The sequence below is a fragment of the Sturnus vulgaris genome, chromosome 19, assembly GCF_052056855.1.
Source record: "Sturnus vulgaris isolate bStuVul1 chromosome 19, bStuVul1.hap1, whole genome shotgun sequence".
NCBI lineage: Eukaryota > Metazoa > Chordata > Aves > Passeriformes > Sturnidae > Sturnus > Sturnus vulgaris.
This window is the reverse complement of record NC_142261.1, coordinates 572,056-591,797: the sequence shown is the minus strand read 5'-3', so window position 1 is coordinate 591,797 and position 19,742 is coordinate 572,056. Positions and strand designations below refer to the sequence as shown.

General features: G+C 46.7%; 1 protein-coding gene across 7 annotated transcripts in view; it reads right to left on the bottom strand.

Moving 5' to 3' along the window:
• Nucleotides 1-215: 215 nt before the first annotated feature.
• The window catches only part of RIMBP2 (RIMS binding protein 2), a 75,573-nt gene continuing 56,046 nt past the window's right edge, over nt 216-19,742 (bottom strand). For 2 of the 7 annotated variants that reach the window (XM_088176117.1, XM_088176115.1), the window contains exons 11-21: nt 18,474-18,625; nt 17,470-17,931; nt 15,579-15,722; nt 14,197-14,355; nt 8,622-8,739; nt 7,460-7,644; nt 6,393-6,561; nt 5,374-5,483; nt 4,506-4,577; nt 4,139-4,273; nt 216-1,732 (exon numbers count right to left, since the gene is read on the bottom strand). In XM_088176117.1, coding sequence (XP_088032243.1) covers nt 1,541-1,732; nt 4,139-4,273; nt 4,506-4,577; nt 5,374-5,483; nt 6,393-6,561; nt 7,460-7,644; nt 8,622-8,739; nt 14,197-14,355; nt 15,579-15,722; nt 17,470-17,931; nt 18,474-18,625 — 1,898 coding nt within the window. In that variant the 3' untranslated portion in view covers nt 216-1,540. Of the gene's footprint in view, nt 4,274-4,505; nt 4,578-5,373; nt 5,484-6,392; nt 6,562-7,459; nt 7,645-8,621; nt 8,740-14,196; nt 14,356-15,578; nt 15,723-17,469; nt 17,932-18,473; nt 18,626-19,742 lie in introns of all 7 variants that reach the window. The other 5 variants (XR_015807682.1, XR_015807683.1, XR_015807684.1 and 2 more) reach the window with 5 other exon arrangements.

Below are 19,742 nucleotides of genomic sequence, written 5' to 3'. Positions count from 1 at the left end.
TTTCTACTTCACCACTGGGTTTGGGCACAGAGGGGACCATTGCTGGAGTAACTTTGCAAACCTTTTTTTACCTCTGGGGAGCTCCTGCAGTTTTGCAAATGGAGGAGCCTTTTTTTATTCTGCAGTAAACTTGAGCAGCCAGGGACAGTTCTGAAAAAAGGCTGACACAAGAAGCCAGCAGGTGACACAGTGGATTTATGAAACATACTGCACTCTACAAAATATCAAATTATTTATTTATATAAAATATAATACACAACGATTGTACACATGCACACACCCACACAGTACTTTACCACAACTGTAGGCCAGTTATTTTCTTTAATTAAATGTTAGAATCTAGCACACAGTATTTTACAGTAATTTACATTGTTATCTGAAGACACAATGGGGAAGCTTTGATCATTCATTTATAAACCTTCCATAAATTACAAAAAGAAAGGCAGTCTGAAAAGTATGTATAAACAGTAAAAACAATTTACAAATGGACAAGAATTACAAAATAGTAACAGCCAATGACTGCCATCAGTGTGTTAGGGTTGTTTTTGTGAAATGCCAATAGTGCAGTTGGATTTGCTTGGAGCTGTGGTGAACACACTTTGTCCTTTCCCTTTGCTCGTGCTTCAGCCTCAACTGGCAGCAGCAGCGTGGAAATGCTTTAACCTGGCACTGAACCTCCACAGGAACAAACTGGGGGAATAAAGGGCTTTGGACTGGGCTTGGGTTTTGCCCATAGAAGCCCAAACTGGAGCTGGGATGGTTGGAACTGGGTGAGGCTCTGACTTCACACTGCCTGATTGCAGGGCAGTGACAATGCCAAACCAGAACCAGCTTTTCTTTTACTGGGGGAGCAGAAACTGAAAAGGAAGCGTTTAGCACAGCACTTGCACACTCCCAGGAGCTGCTCAGACAGGGGACAGGGGCAGGAACAGAGATCTCCTCTGGAATTCCATGGGGGGAGGATGGAGACAGCTGGATACACAGTACATACAAAGTATACGCTGCATATTTATTAGACAGTACAAATCATTGTGCATTAATAAGGCAAAACATCAAGGCTGATTCAACTAGGAGTTTCAAGACCATTTTTGTTGATGATAATGGTTGGGTACAGTGGGGTGATCTCTCTGAACCAGCACTCAGGGAAGAGTTTGAGTTTTCTTCCCCCCACTCATGCTTAAAGGAGACTAAAGGCTGAGATTTTTCCAATGGAGTTGCAGGTGTTGAGTTGACTTCAAATAAAACCATGTTCTTCTGGTCTTAATCCCACAACTTTTTTTTTTTTTTTTTTTTAACTTTTTACTTTTAAAAAAATGTTTTTGCAACAACAAATCCACTTTGCTTTTTTTTTTTTTTTCCTTGCTGTTTCGATTAAGCAATTCACATGATTCTATTGATGTCAGAGTTAAAAATGCAAAGGTCTGGTAAAGTACTGCATAGTCATGAAAGCCCTAGTTTTGAGGTTTTTAAAAAAAAAAAAAAAAAAAAAAAAAATAGTACACAGACTGGAAGCTTTACAAGTTGTCCAGGAGCACATGACTCATTTCACTGCACCAAGCTTTTTCAGCAGTTTCTTGCCTTTGGAAAGCAGCCCCTTTTTCTTTTTCGAGGACAGATCCCTGCCTCTCCCGGGACTACCAGAGCCCATGAGCGGTGCCGGAGGTGACCCGGGGTGGAGCTGAGCTGGGGGGGATGCTGCTCTCCGGGCTGTACCTGTATTCTCAGGAGGAACCTAGTAGGTACATTGTTATCATTTATTCAATCTTTGAAAGCTTCAAAGCCATCAGCAGCAAGAAACTTGGCAACAGCACTTGTCCCATTCCCCCACCTAAACAAAAAGGCTGGTTTTCTTTCTTCTCTCTGCCTTAAAAAATATTACGTGGGCTTCATGGAAAATTATTAAAATTATTAATTAAGTTGATATCAATTTAGAGAAAAAAAAATTCTAGCAATAGAAAGCCCACTAATAAAGCCCAGTTTTGGTTATACCTTTTTAAAGGAAATGTTGGATACACTTGCTTTGCCAGAATTCTGGCCACAAAAGCCACAAAACTGGCTTTGGTTTTTCATTTCAGTACTCTGATAGTACTAAAATGGAGAGGGATACTTTTAGCTATAGATTTAAGAAAAATAAACGTGTTAATTATTACAGATTAGCAATCTATAGAAGCCAAACTCTTTCCAGAAGAAATTACTTAAAATGCTACATGATCACTTACTTTTTAATGTCCTTTAAATGCCTTTTCTTTAAAATTGGCTAGCAAACTTTATGTACAGATTAGAGAAGATGGCACACTGGCTTAAAAAAAAAAAAGAAAAAAGGAAAAAGAAAAAGCTAAAATGAACCTTAATTGCAATCAAAGAAAGCTTAAAGGCCCTGAGTGCTTGATGTGTATGCTGCAGCTATGAGGTTGTTAGATGACAGCATTCCTAAATATTTTGAACAGCTTTTTTTTTTTTTTTCCAGTCATCAAAAGCACTGGGATGAAAATGCTAAAATTTCGTATACTCAGCCTATCCTAACTACAGTGCCCAGCTGGCAGAATGGTTGCTATCAATTCAGATGATATTTTCATAGCAGAATCCATGCTGGAGGGAGGCCTGCTAGCTTGCAGTTCAAGTTAAAACATCAGCAATTTACTGGCTTGCTGTGCAACAGAGAGTTAAGCAAAGGGGCTTCAAGCCTACTTTGATTTTAAATCAAGGTCTAATTCTAATGAAAAAAAAAAAAAAAAAAAAAGAAACAAACAGAAAACAAAACAACTTGGTAAAGCACCCCAACGTACACCTGAAGATACCAGATCTCGAGTCTAATGCATTCATTCAGTGAGCTGCATGTTTCAGGTCGAGACTTTTATTGCATTGGTAAACCAAACAGTTGCTAATATTGCAAATGTTCACTGCTAGGAAAAATCCGAGTACATTGTCCCACAGGGAGGGGATTTTTTCAGAAGTGTTGAATAGTTGGTCTTAGGCAAACTGGGGTACAATTGACTGTGGAAAGCACAATTTAAGGCAGACAATTGCAGAAGCTGTGTCTGAGTGTAGTGAGTTTCAGAACCAACTATCCCCGAGTAAACTACGGTGCCAGGGCACTGCTGGTCCTGCAGGGGCTGCAGCTTTGTGCTTTTCTCTCTGCACACGGGAGCTTGGAATTTTTACATCCCAGCTTGGCTAGCAATGCAATATGCAGCTTTGTTTGTAGGGTGGTTAGACATCAAACTCTCCTCTCTATGTAAACATAAACATTGAGCTCGGGAAGAAATATGTTCCAAACTCTGACCCGCACCAAGGGAGGTGTGCTCGATTTCCAGGGCTCCTGTTTTAAAGGATTTGTCTCCTGAACGAGGAGTGAACTTGTCTGGGAACAGGAAAGGCATTCAGCCTGCTCTTCTGTGGCCAAGGGGTTTGGAGACATATTTCTTTTCTTTTCCCCACAATTAAGTTTCAAGACTTGCATTAGATAGCCAGGTAGCTTTAATTGAAATCTCTATTGGTATCTTCAGTTGCTCACTTACGTGAAGGCTACATTGCCTTATTAAGGTGTGAAATGAACACTCTTCTTCTGTTTCCAAGCAGATGAGCAAAGAAATAAAAATATATATAAAATATATAATATAGAAAAGTATTGCAGTGATGAAACAAAACCAAAAATGAGATACTCTAAACATGATTAATTCTTTCATAAAAGAGAGGTATCTGAGCAATTAATTAGCACCAGTTGGAAGAGGAAGTTGTGAGGATTAAGAGAGGACCACTGTCAGTCCACCAGCTGCAGTTACAGTTTGTATTTAGAGGAACACTGGCACCAGTCTTTTGTGCACAAGAGCTTTTTGAGTAAGAGCAATTTAGAAGCTTTGGGAAATAACTATGACCAGGAAAGTGCTGCCTAAATTCGGATTCTAATGGATGGTACTGTCACGACTGCAATCAGCCAATTTCGTTTCTCCACTTACAAATGTAACGAGCTAGCGAAGGCCAAAGTCATTTCTCCTCCTGTTTTAGTTTATAGATTTGAAAGGTAACTTTAAATGGGCACAAGTAATTTAAAAAGTAATGTTAAAAGTAACATGTGAATTGTAAATGAGGCAGAATGGAATGGGAAATGAAGGTGTGTGGTTTCTTAGGGGCCACTTACCCTTTTTGCCTTGGATCTCACGGGGGTGTCGTGGACGTAGCGCGAGGGTGCGTCGGAGAGAAAGACTTCAACATCATCAGGCACTTCTTCAAGGAAGTTGGAAGGAACCAGCCCCTTCTGCCCATTGAGCTCCCCCTGTGAGCACAGGGAAGTCACAGTGAGCCTTCATTCCACCCCCGAGGAGGCAGGGAGATATTTCTGCTGAAATCTACAGGAATATTTTTGAAATCTTTTTTTGAGGAAATTCCCATCTGAGGTGCCTGGGGATGCTGGGGGGCTCACACACGCCCACATCCCCTCCCCAGGATTGGTAACTGCTGCTGCTGAGGCTGGGAGCAGGTTGGGTGCCCCAGCAGACCCAACTTACATAATAAAATCCATCTTCATCGATCTCACCAAAGACAGTGATGATGTCCCCAGTGCAGAACGTCAGCTCAGCCTGCAGGGGAGGAGCAGGCACCAAGATCAAAACCTTTCCTTTATTCACAGGAAACCCATTCACATTTCTCCCCACTCCTTCATGCTAAGGCACTGGTCAAACCAAATTAATTTCTTTTTGTTCCCCTTGGGGGTTTTTGCTCAGTGTGCTACAGCTGGCACCTTGAGCCACAGTCAAACTTCAGGCCCTGAGCAGCCTGGCCAAGCCCTGGAGCTGTGACCTGCAGAGCCTCCCAGGGGCCCAAAATCAGGGGTGGGAGCTGGCCCAGCCCCTGGGAGTGGCAGCGCAGGAGGCTCAGGGAGCTCCAGCAGCACCTCCAGGGACACCAGAGCATCACCAGCCCAAACCCTGGAGCAGAGCATTCCTGCACTGCAGCTCTCCTGGATGCTCCTCAATCAATCCTCCACAATGGGCAGCCCCACTCTGACCAACACTGGGCTCTCTTTAATTGTCTGTGGCTTAAACCTAATTAGGGTGGGGCTTTAAAGTTATTTTTAATTTCCTGTGGTCATGGGAGAGAGAACAAGCAAAGATTTTGCAATACATCAGCACAATTTATTTGACTTGTTGGCCAAACTACCTTGAAACACCATAATTTGGAAAAAGATTTGGTCCAATAAAAGACAGAAAATAACCCTGGCCGTGTTCTTAAGCACCAAGTCCCACACAATTCAAAATTCACTTTCTCCTTTAAAAGAATTCCCGAGTGTTCTACAATTCAGCAGTTACAAACCAAGCAAAAGAACATTTTAAAGGGTAACTGAGGGAGCTCGTGGTTTGTGAGCTCGTCCCCTACCTCCACATCCACGTTGGGGGAGCTCTCCCTGGGGTCGTAGTCATAGAGGGCCACCATCCTCCTGGTGGTCACTGTCACTGCCTGCTGCCGGCCACCACGCCGGCCCCGCTCTGCTCGGGCCACCAGCAGGGCAGGGCGGGGCAAGGAAACACAGTTACTGCCAATTACTGCCAATTATTGCCCATTATTGCCAATTATTGCCCATTATTTCCAATTATTTCTAATTATTTCTAATTATTTAATTATTTCTAATTATTTCTAAGTCTTTACAATCATTTCTAATTGTTTCCAATTATTTCCAATTATTTCTCATTCTAATTCCAGTCCTGCTGCAGCTGCTCCTCACACCCTTCCCAGCACTGCTCTGGCACAGGGGTGAGAGTCACAGCCCCACCCACACAGATAAAGGCTGTGGGACCACCCACGGCTCAGGAATAATAATAAATTAATAAATTAATAAATTAATAAATTAATAAATTAATAAATTAATAAATTAATAAAGCAATAAATTAATAAAGCAATAAAGTAAAGAATTAATAAATCAATGATAATGATAATAATAATGATAATGATAATTATAATAATAGTGATAATAGTAATAGTAATAGCAATAGTAATAGTAATAATAATTCACTGTGCTCTGGCTCTCTTTATCCTAAGGCACAGAATCCTCAGCTCCCTGTGCACAGCAGACTCCACAGCCCAGGGATTGTGTTCTGTGCCCAGAAATATTTCAGGAGACAAACCCCACTTTTTAAATTTTTTTTAAATTTTTTTTTTTTTTTTTTAAATCAGAAAAGAAAGTAACAAGTGCAGGTCCCCATTTGCAGCAAGTGCTGTCTGCAAGGTTAAATATTAGCTGTATAAAGTCACCCAGGCACTGACACAGGATGTATCCCCTGGGGCAATAAATGACTGTAAAATGTGGCTGCATCTGCAGAAAAACAAGAGGCAAAGTGGAGGCAGCCAAGTTAAGAGACCCGAGAGTCTGAAGTGAAATTTCCTGTATTTTCTCTTACCGATTTTCTCAATGGGAGTGTTCAAAGGAAGGAAACCTTGTTTAAGGAGCTGCTCCATCATTTCCTCATCATCTGCTTGGATCTCAGAGACCATATTACAGGGGATAAGGCCAATTCTTGTACAGGTTTCTCCACGGTAAAACCCATCAGCATCTTTGTCCCCATAAACCTGATGTTCAAAAAATGACAATATTGGTCAAAAACGTTGGAGCATTTAGGAATTTTAGTGCAGGCTAAGGGTCAATAAAGCTAAATGACAACTGCAGTTTAGATGTGGAATTATATTTGTTTGAACCACTCAGACTATAAAACTGTAATTGTTATTAATTTGAATTGTGACTTCAGACACATAAGCAAAATTTGGACTTTTTGGGGGTTTTTTTTGTTAGCAGTGAAAGGGACAGAAAGTGCATTAAAAGCCATCAGTTTCCCCCTGTGCTGAGCCAGATGTTTACCTGACGTTTTATGGAATTATTATGGCACTATATTCGAAATGAAACATCTGCAAAATTGTGCCAAAATGTTATTATTTTGATTCAAACAACTTTTCTATGATGAAAAATGCTTATCTCATACACAAGGTACTTAAGCTGTGCTATTGTCTTTTGATTTAATTTAAAAACATGACTTTAGGTATTAAAAAACCCCTGAATGAAATGCACATTCTTGCAGAGGAAAAGGAACTCTTAAGTTCTTTTTCTTTGGCAGGAGCCATGTCACGTGTGAGCCTGGTGCCAATGCACATGGGGAGCCTCAGAGTCACAATTCTGGGCTTAACCAAAATCTTTAATTAAGACTGGCCCTAACTATCGAAGGAACTTAGAGATTTTTGCCCATTTGTGATTATTTTTGAGCCGTTAGCACGAGAGATTAATTACCAAATAATAATTAATTATTAATTACTAGCTATTAATTATTATTATTAATTAATTGCAGTGAGATGTACAGCCTGGACCTGTGAAGGAAAATCCCCCTGGATTGTGATCACACAGGCAGCTTTGTCCCAGAGCACAGAGGGGACCCAGGCTGTGTAATTGTCATTTATTTTCTTTATTTTCAGCTCCCACCTTAATGATCTGCCCTTCTTTAAAGGGCAGCTCCTCCTCTGCAGCATCGGGGTTTGGGGACATGGTCAGGGGGTCGTAGTCAAAAAGTGCAACAAATATTCGAGTGGAAAGATCTTCTGTGCCAGGATCTGTTTCAGATTCTTCATAAATATCTGGAGAAAGATGGTCATGGCCACCGTAGCCATCTGTGGGAGCAAATTCACAAAAGAACAATTCAGCAACACAAGCTGGCCCCATCATCCAAATATCCCAGTTAATATTTGAGACATGATTGGCATTTCAGTGAAAACACCCCCAAACCTCACTGGTTTATATCCTATAAAACTTAGTAGGTCGTTTTTTAATGGGTTTTTTTAATTAGTAAGTTGCTATTTTTAAAGAAAGCTCATAAAGGCTGCACTGCAGGCTGGGCTGATGTCCTGTACCACACTGGCCTTTGCACTGCTCACATGGGAAAACCATTTGTGCCACGTTTGCAAGAGTTTGCCGTGAATTAATGAAGGAAGTAATCAAGAGAGTGGCAAGGGAATAGAAAATGATGTTTGATGAATGGCAGGGTGGTGGCTGGAGGGATGCCTGAACGGGAACATGGATTTCACTGGCCAGGCAGCACATTCCTGCCCAGGTGAGACCCAAATGTGCCTTAAACATCTCCAACTGTACCTTAAACATCTCCAGATGTGCCTTAAACATCTCCACCTGTACCTTAAACCATCTCCAGATGTGCCTTAAACATCTCCAGATGTGCCTTAAACATCTCCAGCTGTACCTTAAACCATCTCCAGCTGTGCCTTAAACATCTCCAGATGTGCCTTAAACATCTCCAGCAGCACCAAACGCAGGGAAAGAGCCCAGAGTGTCAGGAGGGCTGGGGCTGGCCAGGTGTGAACCAGTGGTGTGAACCAGTATGAACCAGTGGTGTGAACCAGTATGAGCCAGTGTGAACCAATGTGAACCAGTGTGAACCAGTATGAGCCAGTGTGAACCAGTATGAGCCAGTATGAACCAGTGGTGTGACCCACTGCTCACTCCTGATTTCAGCAGAGCTGTCCTCACCCGTTCCCCCCACTCAAACCAAGAGCAGCCCGGCCCCAGACCAGCACCCGCTGCTGATTTTTAGGATTTCCTTCCCAACCCAGCAAAGCCCCGATGCCCAACTGACCGATGGGAGGGACCAGCAGGGGCCGAGCCCTCGGTGGCCCCGCACTGCCATGGGAGGACCTTCGCCCCACATGCTCCACCCTGTCGGGCCGTCCCGCAGAGGCTGGGTTACCTAAAAGCTAAAAAACAACAAGAGAGAGAGCAGGGCTGTCAGTTCCGGGCACGGTCACATCGTGGGCACGCGGCTGGACATCGATCAGCTCAATCACATTCGGAAGCACAAGCTCTAAAGGCAACTAAACTTAGTTTTTAACTGAAAGGTTAGCTGAAAAGTGAGTACTGCTGCCTGGCAAACCTGCAAAAGGAGAAAAAAAAAAATGGTTCCCTGGTTTATGGCAGAGTTTTGTAACCAGCAGTCACACGTCAGAACAAAAAGAAAAGAAAAGAATAATTTTTGAAATATTCTTTTGCCTTTGTCGTTGCTGCTAAGGTGACATTTGGGTGTCCTGGAGAGTGGCACGGGCAGCCTGGAGCTGGGCAGGTGGGGCACACCTGGCGGGACACACCTGGCGGGACACACCTGGCAGGACACACCTGGCAGGACACACCTGGCAGGACACACCTGGCAGTGCCCAGCCCTGCAGATCCCTCCTGCCAGCAGGGCAGCCAGGGCACCCTCGTGGCTTTTGGCACAGCCTGGGCAGGTGAGGGAAGGTGCAGCAGGGATGCAGGAACTGCATGTGGGCACAGCTGGCTCTGCTCACTGCAGGCACTGCAACTCTGCAGATACTGCAACACTGCAAACCCTGCAGGCACTGCATACACTGCAACTCTGCAGATACTGCAAACACTGCAGGCACTGCAGATACCACAACACTGCAGGCACTGCAAGCCCTGCAAGCCCTGCCTGCTGCCTCCCTGCAGGGCACCTGAAGCTCTCCAGAGCTCGTCCTGCAGCCTGGCACTGGCACAGCCTGGCACTGGCACAGCCTGGCACTGGCACAGCCTGGCACTGGCACAGCCTGGGCACCAGCTGTGCTGGCAGAACTGGGATGGTTTCAGCCTGGGCTGGAGGAGCAGCAGCTGATCTCTGCTCTCGTGTGGAATGCATCACAATGGAGTTTGCACTCTGGCTGTCGCAGGCAGAGGGTAAAGCAGCAGCTCTGGTCCCTGGGGATGCATCCCTGCCAGCTGGAGGCTCCTCTGGACCGGAGTGGACAGAGATCAAACGGGCAGGAGCGTGCAGAGCATCCCGGGAGGCTGCAGTGGCCCCGGCTCCCTTTGGAAGCAGCTCTGTGCCTGCATTCTCCTGCAGAGATGCAGTCTGCAACTTCAAAGGCAAGAAGAGATGGTCCAAAAAGGACAGCAAAGGAGTGACAGCGCAGAGATAAGGCAGAAAATGGAAATGATGAAGCTGTGACTCCATAAATCTGGGTCACTGTCACACTGGGGGAGAATCTTGGTTCTTGTCTTGAGATGTTCCATGATAAAGAGCATATCCTGAAAATTCTGGGAATGAGATGAATAAAAACAACATGATGAAATGAATACCTTGACAATAATAATAAAAAAAAATAAAAAATACCAATGAAACATTTCTCCTGTTAAAAATGCAGCTTCTTTTTCTTTCTTTTTTTTTTTTTAAAGCAACATTCAGATGGGCAAAATAAAGAAAAGCAATCTTTTGGAAAAATTATAGTTCAGCTAACCCTTAATTAAAATTTAGATTCAGTTGTCCTTTAATAAAAGCAGCCATTATTGTAATTTGTTCTGGGGGCAATCATTGCAAAGCAAATTAATCTGATTTCAGCATGACACAAAAGAGGACCATAAACGAAAATGCAGAGTAATAAACAAAAATGAACGAGGAAGAAAAAAAAAAAAAAACAAAAAAAGGGAGAAAATGTAGCAGATGGGTCCAAAGGATGGACTTTTAAAAATCAATTTGGGAAAAATAAAGAAAAAATAACAACAACAAAGACGACGAAAAAAAAAAAAAAAAAGAACAAAAAAATAAAGAGAATAAAGAAAACAGACTGATTTGGCAAGCAGATGTTAGAAGGAAGATACTTCACACACCAGAGAGTCTTGTGCATCTCTGTGGGGTGGCTTTGCTGCCCTAGGGCCAGCTGGGTTAGGGTGGCTCTTGCAGCCTGCCTGCCCTCCGTTAGCCACACGCTGCCCTCCGTTAGCCACACGCTGCCCTCCGTTAGCCACACGCTGCCCTCCGTTAGCCACACGCTCTCCTCTAGAGCCCTTGTGTGCTCCCAGCCTCCTGTCCTTGGTCTCCTCGCTCCGGGGCTCCCCCAGGCTCGGCCCCAGCTCCCCGAAATCCTCCTCGATGCTGCTCTGCCGGGTCAGGGTTCTCCTGCGGGCCAGCCCCGGCCGGGAGCCCCTCCGGCAGCCGCAGGGCTGGGGGTCCCTTTGGGAGCTGTGGGACAGCTGGGTCTGGACGTGCTCCTCTTCCTCAGGGCCCCTTGGGGCTCTGGAACTGCTCCAGGGATGTTCCTGATCCTCAGGGCCCCTTTGGGATCTGGAACTGCTCCAGGGATGCTCCTCTTCCTCGCTGCCCCTTTGGGATCTGGAACCGTGCCGTGTGTGCTCATCCTCACTGCCAGGTGTGTGTCTAGAACCGTGCCAGGGCTGCTCCTCAGTGCCAGTTTTGTGTCTGAGACTGTGCCAGAGCTGCTCTTCCTCACTGCCCCATTGGGGTCTGGAACTGTGCCGGGGATGCTCCTCTTCCTCACTGCCCCATTGAGGTCTGACCCCAAAGCGTGGCTCCTCTTCCTCACTGCCCCATTGGGATCTGGAACCGTGCCAGGGCTGCTCCTCCTCCTCACTGCCCCATTGGGGTCTGGAACTGCTCCAGGGCTGCTCCTCTTCCTCACTGCCCCACTGGGCTCTGAGCCCAAAGCGTGGCTCCTCTTCCTCACTGCCCCACTGGGCTCTGAGCCCAAAGCGTGGCTCCTCCTCCTCGCTGCCGCAGTCCAGCCCGCTGTCCGGGCTCCGGGACTGTCTGGATTTGCATCCTGGCTCCTCCAGGGCCATCTCCTCCATCCCTGGCACCATCCTGAGCTTGGCCGGGTGCCTGGGGCTGTGCTGCTGCTCGTGCCTGCAGGGCCTGTGTGCTCTGCAGCCTCTAGCTACTCTGGGGTTCTTTCTATAGGGCATACCTAAACCCTGCTTGTACAGCAGCTCAGAGTATTCACCGTCCTCTTCAGCCACTTCTGGAATACTGAAAAGCCTTTTACTGTGGTGTGTCTGCTGGGGAAAGTCAGGCTGTTCCCAAAAAGGGGCTTCAGTGCTCTTATTCTTATCGTAATCCTTAAGATTTATGTCATGTTAAAAACCAGACAGGGAACAAAGAGTGTGTGACAAAAATAAAATGGGAGGGAAAAGGGAGAAAAGAAAAATAAAGACAGAATTAGTTTTAGAGCAATGGCAAACATAAGACATGCAGCTTCTATAGTGAAAGGGATGTCATGCTTTGACTGGGGATCTGTGAAAAACAAAGCCATGATTGAGAAGTTGCTGGGTGCAACATGAGAGGTCAGTACAAACAACTGATGATGCTTTTAACAAGAATAAACTCATTCATTGGAGACAGAGTAATGAAAGCCACATACAGGTTCCAGCAAGGTGAATGGGAATGGAATTAAAGCTCCTTCCTTGCCCCGTGCCAAGCTGCCATCTGATTTTCTTTGTAACCAGAACCAGCTCTGCCCTGGCAAGCTTTCTTGCTTTGCATCTCTTAAGAAGTAAATATCTTCAGCCTCCTGTCAGAGGAGAGCTGTTCCACAGCCATCAATAGAGGAGTTCTGGTCTCCTTTCTAAAATTCTAAAAACCTGCAGCATTTCTAAAGCCTGGCTTCCAGGGAATGTCCCCTGGGACTCAGGCTGCTCCCTGGTGTCACCTGGTCTGCACTGCCACCAAACCTCTCATCGTGACCTTGTGCCTGCCTCATAAAACCTGTGTTTGAAAAGCAACCTATGAGCAGAAGTAAAGTCTCTGTTTATGCCCCAAGCAGGTAAAAACTATCCCAGCCTGGGTAAAAGAAGCATTCTGGACATGCAGATACAGTTTGCAATTTCCCCGTTCCATTTCCACAAAACACAGGCTGGTCTGACAAAGAATCCTGAGAGAATTCCCCTTCATCTCTCCTTGTGCTCAATGCCCAGACCAGGGGCACCTCTGGGCTCTACATAAATAATAAATAATAATTAATAAATAATTTCATATTCATAAATAATGCCAGATCATCCTGGAGATGTCAGCAATCTCTCCCTGAGCACTCCAAACTCAGCTGTGGTTTGGACATTTATCTCCTTTCAGGCAGAGGGAACTTTCTAAGTTATTTCAGACTGTTTCACCTTTTCCCCTTTGTTTTTAAAATGTGTGTAACACCAGTGAAACTTGGGATAAAGCACCACAGAAGTGGCAAAAAGATCAGTGAGCATGAGCTATCACAACATCAAGAGAAGCCTGCAAACCTTAGCAGGTCAAAAATGATTTCTTACACCAGTTAAAGTCCTGGAAATTTCTCAATACCAGCACTGGTAATAGTGATTTAAATCCAAGAAGTAAATGCTCCTTCTGATGCATAAAGAGTAAGGACAGCCTGGGGATTATTCTTTTTGCCAGGGGAAGGGGATAGAAGGAGCATGCAGAAGGATTTTGGTTTCTACCCTAATGCTGGTGCAGTAATAGAAACACTGACAATTTCTTCTTCTGAAAAAGTACCAGACAGGACTCACTGCAGACAGCACCAGAATAAAAGGACTGAATTTACAGCACATGAAAGCCATCACAAGAATGGTCAGAATTCTTGTATGCATGAGAAAATAGTACTGATTTTAGTTAAATAACAATCTACTGGGGAAAAAAAAAAAGTTAAACCTGTGGGTTTGTGCTTTCTAAGAAAACACAGTTTGTACAATCACTACACACATAAAGAAGCAAATACAGTTTAGATTATTCACACACATATTCACTATTGGGTTTAGTGTCCTGCATGTATTTTAGTTGTTATACTGAAGTTGTCTCTCATGTGAATATTCCTGTATTAAAGCAATATTTCTGGAATGGGTTTCCTACTCTCTCAGGTGATCCCATAATGTTCTGATAAAGCTCTGATAAAATTCTGATAAAGCTCTGATAAAGTCCTGATTGATCAAATAAAGCTGGAACAAATCCCTTTCTTACAGGAGCACTTCCAGCCTGTGGAAGGGATGGGACCAGCACTGGACACTTGGACAAGTCACTCAGACAGGAAAAAACACAATTTTATAAGTTTGGACAAATCTCCTTGCTCAGAACCAACTCATTTTTGGGGTAGCACATGCAGTGTATCCTCACAGAGACAGGGGGGAGGTCCCCAGCTGCAGAGCAGAAATTGCAACTGCAACAATCACAGCTAGGAAAACACTCAGCCAGTTCAGAATTTATCTATGAAATGATGAAAAAAATAAAGCAATAAATGCATTAAAGCTGCCCAGCTGTAATTCTCTACTCCAGAGTGAGTTTGGATGTTCTGCAGGCTCTGGAGCCTCTCCCACAGGTGAGTGCCACACCCATCACCCACAGGTGAGTTCCCAGGTTCCCCCTCACCCACAGGTGAGTGCCCAGGTGCCCTCACCTTGAGCGTGCCGTGCGAGGTGAGGCTCAGGCGCCGCCGGCCGCCCTCCTCCAGCTGCATCTCCGAGTACAGCTCCTCCTCATCCTCCTCCAGGATGTCTGACAGGTCTGAGCCACGGCTGCTCTCCGTGTGGTATTCATCCCCGGGGCAGTAGTGAGCCTGAGACAGCCAGGGGAAAAATTACTGAGAAATCTTACTGAAAACCTCACTGAGAAACTGAGAAACCTTACTGAAAACCTGAGAAACCTTACAGAAAAACCCTACTGAGAAACCCTGCTGAAAACCTCACTGAGAAACTGCTGCTAGAGCTGCTAATCTGGGCTGGGACTGAGACTGGGCTGGGACTGAGCACTGAGCACTGCCTGGGCTGGGCTGGCACACTGGCATCCACAGGGAGTTAAAAACTGATAATCCTGGCCCTGGGCTGGGCTGGCACACTGGCATCCACTGGGAGTTACATCACCAGGCTTGGGCTCTAGTCCAGTGGGAATTTCGTGTTTCCCATTCATGATCATAATTCAAAGACATCCAATCTCAATCCCAGGTGATACAACAAAAGGATATCTGCATTCACAGCACCAAATCTAGTTTTAGTCTTGATTAAATTCCCTTTATTAAAGAGGTCCTTCATGCATCAATGGACTTGCTGACCAAATTGTAAAAGCCTAAGGATAACTCACAAATCATCTGTTCTTCACAGCTGTCTGTTACATCACATTATAAATTAAAAGTGATCAGCATTTAACTCTTGCAGCATATTACCACCACTGTGGACCTTCAACACAGGAGGTCAGGTCTTTGACTAAAGTGTGTTAAACTATGCCAAGACATAAGAAAACCTCTCTTTTCTAGAATTTACATCTCTCTTGAAAGTAATGTAATAAATTATTTAATATTTGTTTTCAGTGGGATCAGACTAAAAGCTGTGCAGTTGTGCAAAATTCTTCTGGCAACATCTTTCCATCCCCTGGAGCCACCCCCATAGCAGGGATTGTTTCCTGCCATTAGGTTATTGGTCACAGGTGGTGCCTTTATGGCACACAGGAATCCTCCCCACAGCAGGTTCTCACCCAGGAAAGGCCCAGGACCCAGACAGCACAGCCCAGTCCCATTTTCTATACGGGAAGAAAATAAAAAAATCTCCTTTGCCATTGTCATGTTTCCAGTCTGCAGAGCCTGGGGCTGCTGAAGGGAGGATGCCCAGGACATCCCTGTGCCAGGCACCCCCAGGTCCTGTCAGGCTCCAGGAGCAGGAGCATCCCCTGCCCACAGCTCAGCCTGGTGCCACCAGGAGAGCCACAGCGCTCAGAGGGGACAGGGCTGAGCCTCACAAATCCCTCACTGCCTGCTGAGCACTGATCCAGCACAGCCAGGCTACTCACCTGCTTCCCAAGCTCTGACTCTTTCAGGAAATCATCCACCGAGGCTCCCCTTCTCTTGACCTTGGGGGAGTCGTAGCCATCCTCCTCCTCATCAGAGTACGGGGCCACACTGCTCCTGTCACTGAACACGCTCCTCCTCTCCAGCTGCCAGGAAAGAGCAGAGACATGGGACACCCCGTGGGACACCCTGTGGGACACCCTGTGGGACACCCTATGGGACACCCTGTGGGACACCCCATGGGACACCCTGCTCCTTTTGGGACACCCCATGGGACACCCCATGGGACACCCCATGGGACTCCCTGCTCCTTTTGGGACACCCTGCTCCTTTTGGGACTCCCTGCTCCTTTTGGGACACCCTGCTCCCTGTGCTCCCTGCACCCAGGCACACTCGTGGTAAACACAAAGACTCAAGCACACAACGTTCAAATGGTTTAAAGCACTGCTCGTTTCCCCGGCTGGAACTTTTGAGGAGTTTTTCCAGAAGTTTTTGCCTGTTTTATCAGCCTCACTCTTACACAATTACCTGATTTATGTGTTTATCAGCTGCCAGCTCTCCTCCCTGCACCCTTTAGCAGAATTCTCAGGCTCTGCAGTCAGAGACCTCCTGTCCCCTGGGCAGAGGCAGTGGATGATCAAACCACAGCAGCATTTTTGATCTCACCACACAAAAAGCCCAGGATGAGCTGTGGGCTCTGCCCTGCCCTGAGGAGCCCCCTGGCTCAGCAGCTCCTGCTGGCTCTGGTGACAGTGGCCATCGGCCACCACAGCTGGCCCAGGGCAGGCACACAGCTCCTCCACCAGTGAGGAATTCATACCACAGGGGACTGAACGTGACAAATATCCCTGGCAGAATTTGATTTAATTTAGGATCAATTCGTCTATAAACTTCAGTCCAGATTCCTGAATAAAACATTTCAAGCATCACTTAAACTAATGTAATCAAACGTGGTTCACAGGTTATGTCAGCAGTTCTCCAAACCAGAAAAAGCATTTCTGTTCTTTCCCTAAATGGTTCTTAAATCAACTTTCACCTCACAGAAACCAATTGCCCTTTCTCCCTCTATGACATCCCAGTCTTCTTTATTTATAAACGAAAGGAAGATATATACAGATATATAAATATGCATTTATCAGGCCTTACTGATCCAGAATTTTTCAGGTTCTCAAAAGCTGGCTCAATTTACCCACTGTACCAAATACATCCAAAACAGGAACACTCAGTAAGTTGGGGCTATTAAGACATGTTGAAATGTCAGAACTAATGGAGTTATTTTGGAGATACAATGGGAGACTAAAAACTGGACATAAGTGATGACTTCCAGATGAAGGACCAAGAAAATATGAGATGAGTGACACCCCAGCTTGCAAGAAGTAACAGACAATTGTGAGCAGCTTGTGATGAGGAGGTGACTGCCCAGGGCACTGGGAGGATTTAAATATTGCATATTTGTGTGAAAAACCCACAGCACGTTGTCAGGATGCATCCACACCAGCTGTACTGACCCCAGAGCCCCAGATGTGGGATTTAAATTTAAATTTAAATTGACTGGCAACGATCTGAGACAGTGCAGCAGCCCTGGGTCACAGTGCTGCCCAAACCAGGGGTGTCCCTGGGCTGTGGCTCTGCTGGCAGCTCCAGGAGGAGCTGGAATGAAAAGCAGCTGCAGAGGTGTGTGCAAATGCAGCATTGAGAGGGGCAAAACCGTGAAATTCCTGTGGATCCACGGCAGCAGACACAGGAGAGTTTCACAAGCCCAGAGTTCTCAAACATCTCCAGCTCAGGAATGAGTGCCTGCTCCTTAAAGCACGTGAGGAAAAACCTTTGATGGCACAAGGTGTCCCAAGGAACAGAGCAGCCCAGAAAAGCCCCAGAGGAGTTTGCCTTTACCCTGCTGCTCTCTGCCACTCTCTGGGCAGCTTCTCTGGCCATGGCTTTTGCGACGGTGTTGGGCACGGGGGTGCCTTGAGGCTGGGGGAGGATTCTGTTGGGGGATGGAGATCTCCTGCCCTGGAGAGGCCCGTGGAAGGTGGGTGGCTCCAGCATGTGTCCGTGGGCAGGGGACACCGAACGAGTCTGCTCCCACGACTCATCCCTTTTGAAATGGGGGCCTAAATGTTCTTCTTTGGTTTCTGGGGCTCCGGCACTTGCTAATGGCTTAGATTTGGGAGCAGTTCTGGGGTGAGGGGTTGGAGGCACCAGCAGGTCAGATGGAATGGCAGCAGCACAAGAGTCCAGGGACTCCCCCTGTGCAGAGAGTGTCCGGACTGTCACTTCCCTGGCGTCCAGGCTGCGCAGCCTCAGCAGCTCCACAGGTGAGCCCTCGGCTGCTGGGAACATCACCTCTGCCACCTGGGGACACAGAGAGCCACGTGTGAGCACCAAAACCCCTGCTGACACCCCTGTGAACACCAAAACCCTACTGACCTCATCTGTGAGCACCAAAACCCCTGCTGGGCTCATCTGTGAGCACCAAACCCCTGCAACCTCCCCTCAGCCCCACCTGGGGACACAGAGAGCCACGTGTGAGCACCAACCCCTGCTGACCCCCCTGTGAGCACCAAACCCCTGCTGACCCCCCTGTGAGCACCAAACCCCTGCTGACCTCATCTGTGAGCACCAAACCCCTGCTGACCCCCCTCAGTCCCACTGAATCTCAGCCCCCAGAGCCTTCCCAGAGGGAGCTGCTGCCAGCACAGAGCCCCCACCAGGCTCCCCACCCCTTACACCACCTGCCTTCCATCCTCCCAACCCCTCTGGCCAAAAGGGCTGCTCGAAGGGGAGCAGGTTCTGCCCAAAGCTCGGGACAGGCTCAGGAGCCCTGCAGGGCTGTGCCACCCTTCCCTGGCACTGCAGTCCCTGCAGCAGACAGTGGCCCTGGCACAGGCACTCACCCGCTGCCCTTTGGCATAAACCCCATAGCCTGTGACGCTGGCACCGTGGGATGTCCCCGTCACTGACAGCACTGGGGGCTTCCAGCACACCTGGAGGGTCCCTGGAGTGGAGCCTGCCCGCACAGACACGTCTTGGGGAGGAGCTGGAGGACCTAGGAGAGATGGCACTGGTCAGCCCCGAGGCTCAGAGCAGCAGGGCAGTGGGGGCTGCAGGCTGACTCTTCATTTCCCACCACAAGGACAAGCGGTGTCACAGCCTTTGCACTCAATCCAAGCACACCCAGTGTGCACACTCACATTCACAGAGCTGGGGAATTGCAGCTTGGGAATTCTCTCCAGGCCTGGATTTCTCCTGACTCTCAGCTCCATTCCCAGGCTGACAAGCTGACTGCAGCTTCAGTTAGGGAGGAGTCTCCCAGGGTGACAACACGGTGACAAACAGAGTGGAATTCATCACCAACATTAACCCCTGGTGTCTTTCCCGTGGGACACATCCTGAGGTGCTGTCCCAAGGATGTTTTTCCCAATTGTCCAATGAGCTCCTGTCCTGTCCTGGCTGCACTAACACACTTTAAATCCGGGCTGCCTGTACAATAAATTGGCCTTTTTAAACAAAGAGCTCCGTGTTTGCTGCTGTCCTTTCTCTCTCTCTTTTTGGCACAGTGACCACACGCAGTCACCTCTGGAGGCATTTGCAGTATGTCAGTGTAACAGCACACCCCACACCTCCTGCATTAAAAGGCATTACCCAACTATAAATAGCTCTACTCTGACCAGGAAGCCAAAGTAAAAATATCACAGAGATTATTGGTCCATGAATTTTTCAAGCATCCTGCTGTGTTAATTTAACCATCAGACCCCGGGCAGAGTCTGCTGTTAGAGGTGTCAGGAGCAGAACACCACACAGACCTGGCTGCTGTGACACTGCCCCTCCCAGGGAACTGAGCACAGCCAATTCCTGTTCACACACCCAAGAGGCTGCAAACGCTTTAACCGTGTGCATGATACATGTGCAAATACCACACGAGATCCCTGGCGGACTGCCAGTGCATTTCTCTGGTTTGCTGCCACTGAATTTCGTCCTCTAGAGGACATGGAAATAAAATCATGGTGGGAAATAAAATCATGGTGATGCTCAGGACAGTACAGGCACAACAGGAAGTTTTTGCTTGTACCATCCCTGCATCTATAAAGTATTTTTACCTTGCAGCTTGAGCGTATGCAAATTGACCTAATACTATTCTGGGCCAAGAGAGATTTTGGTTCAGG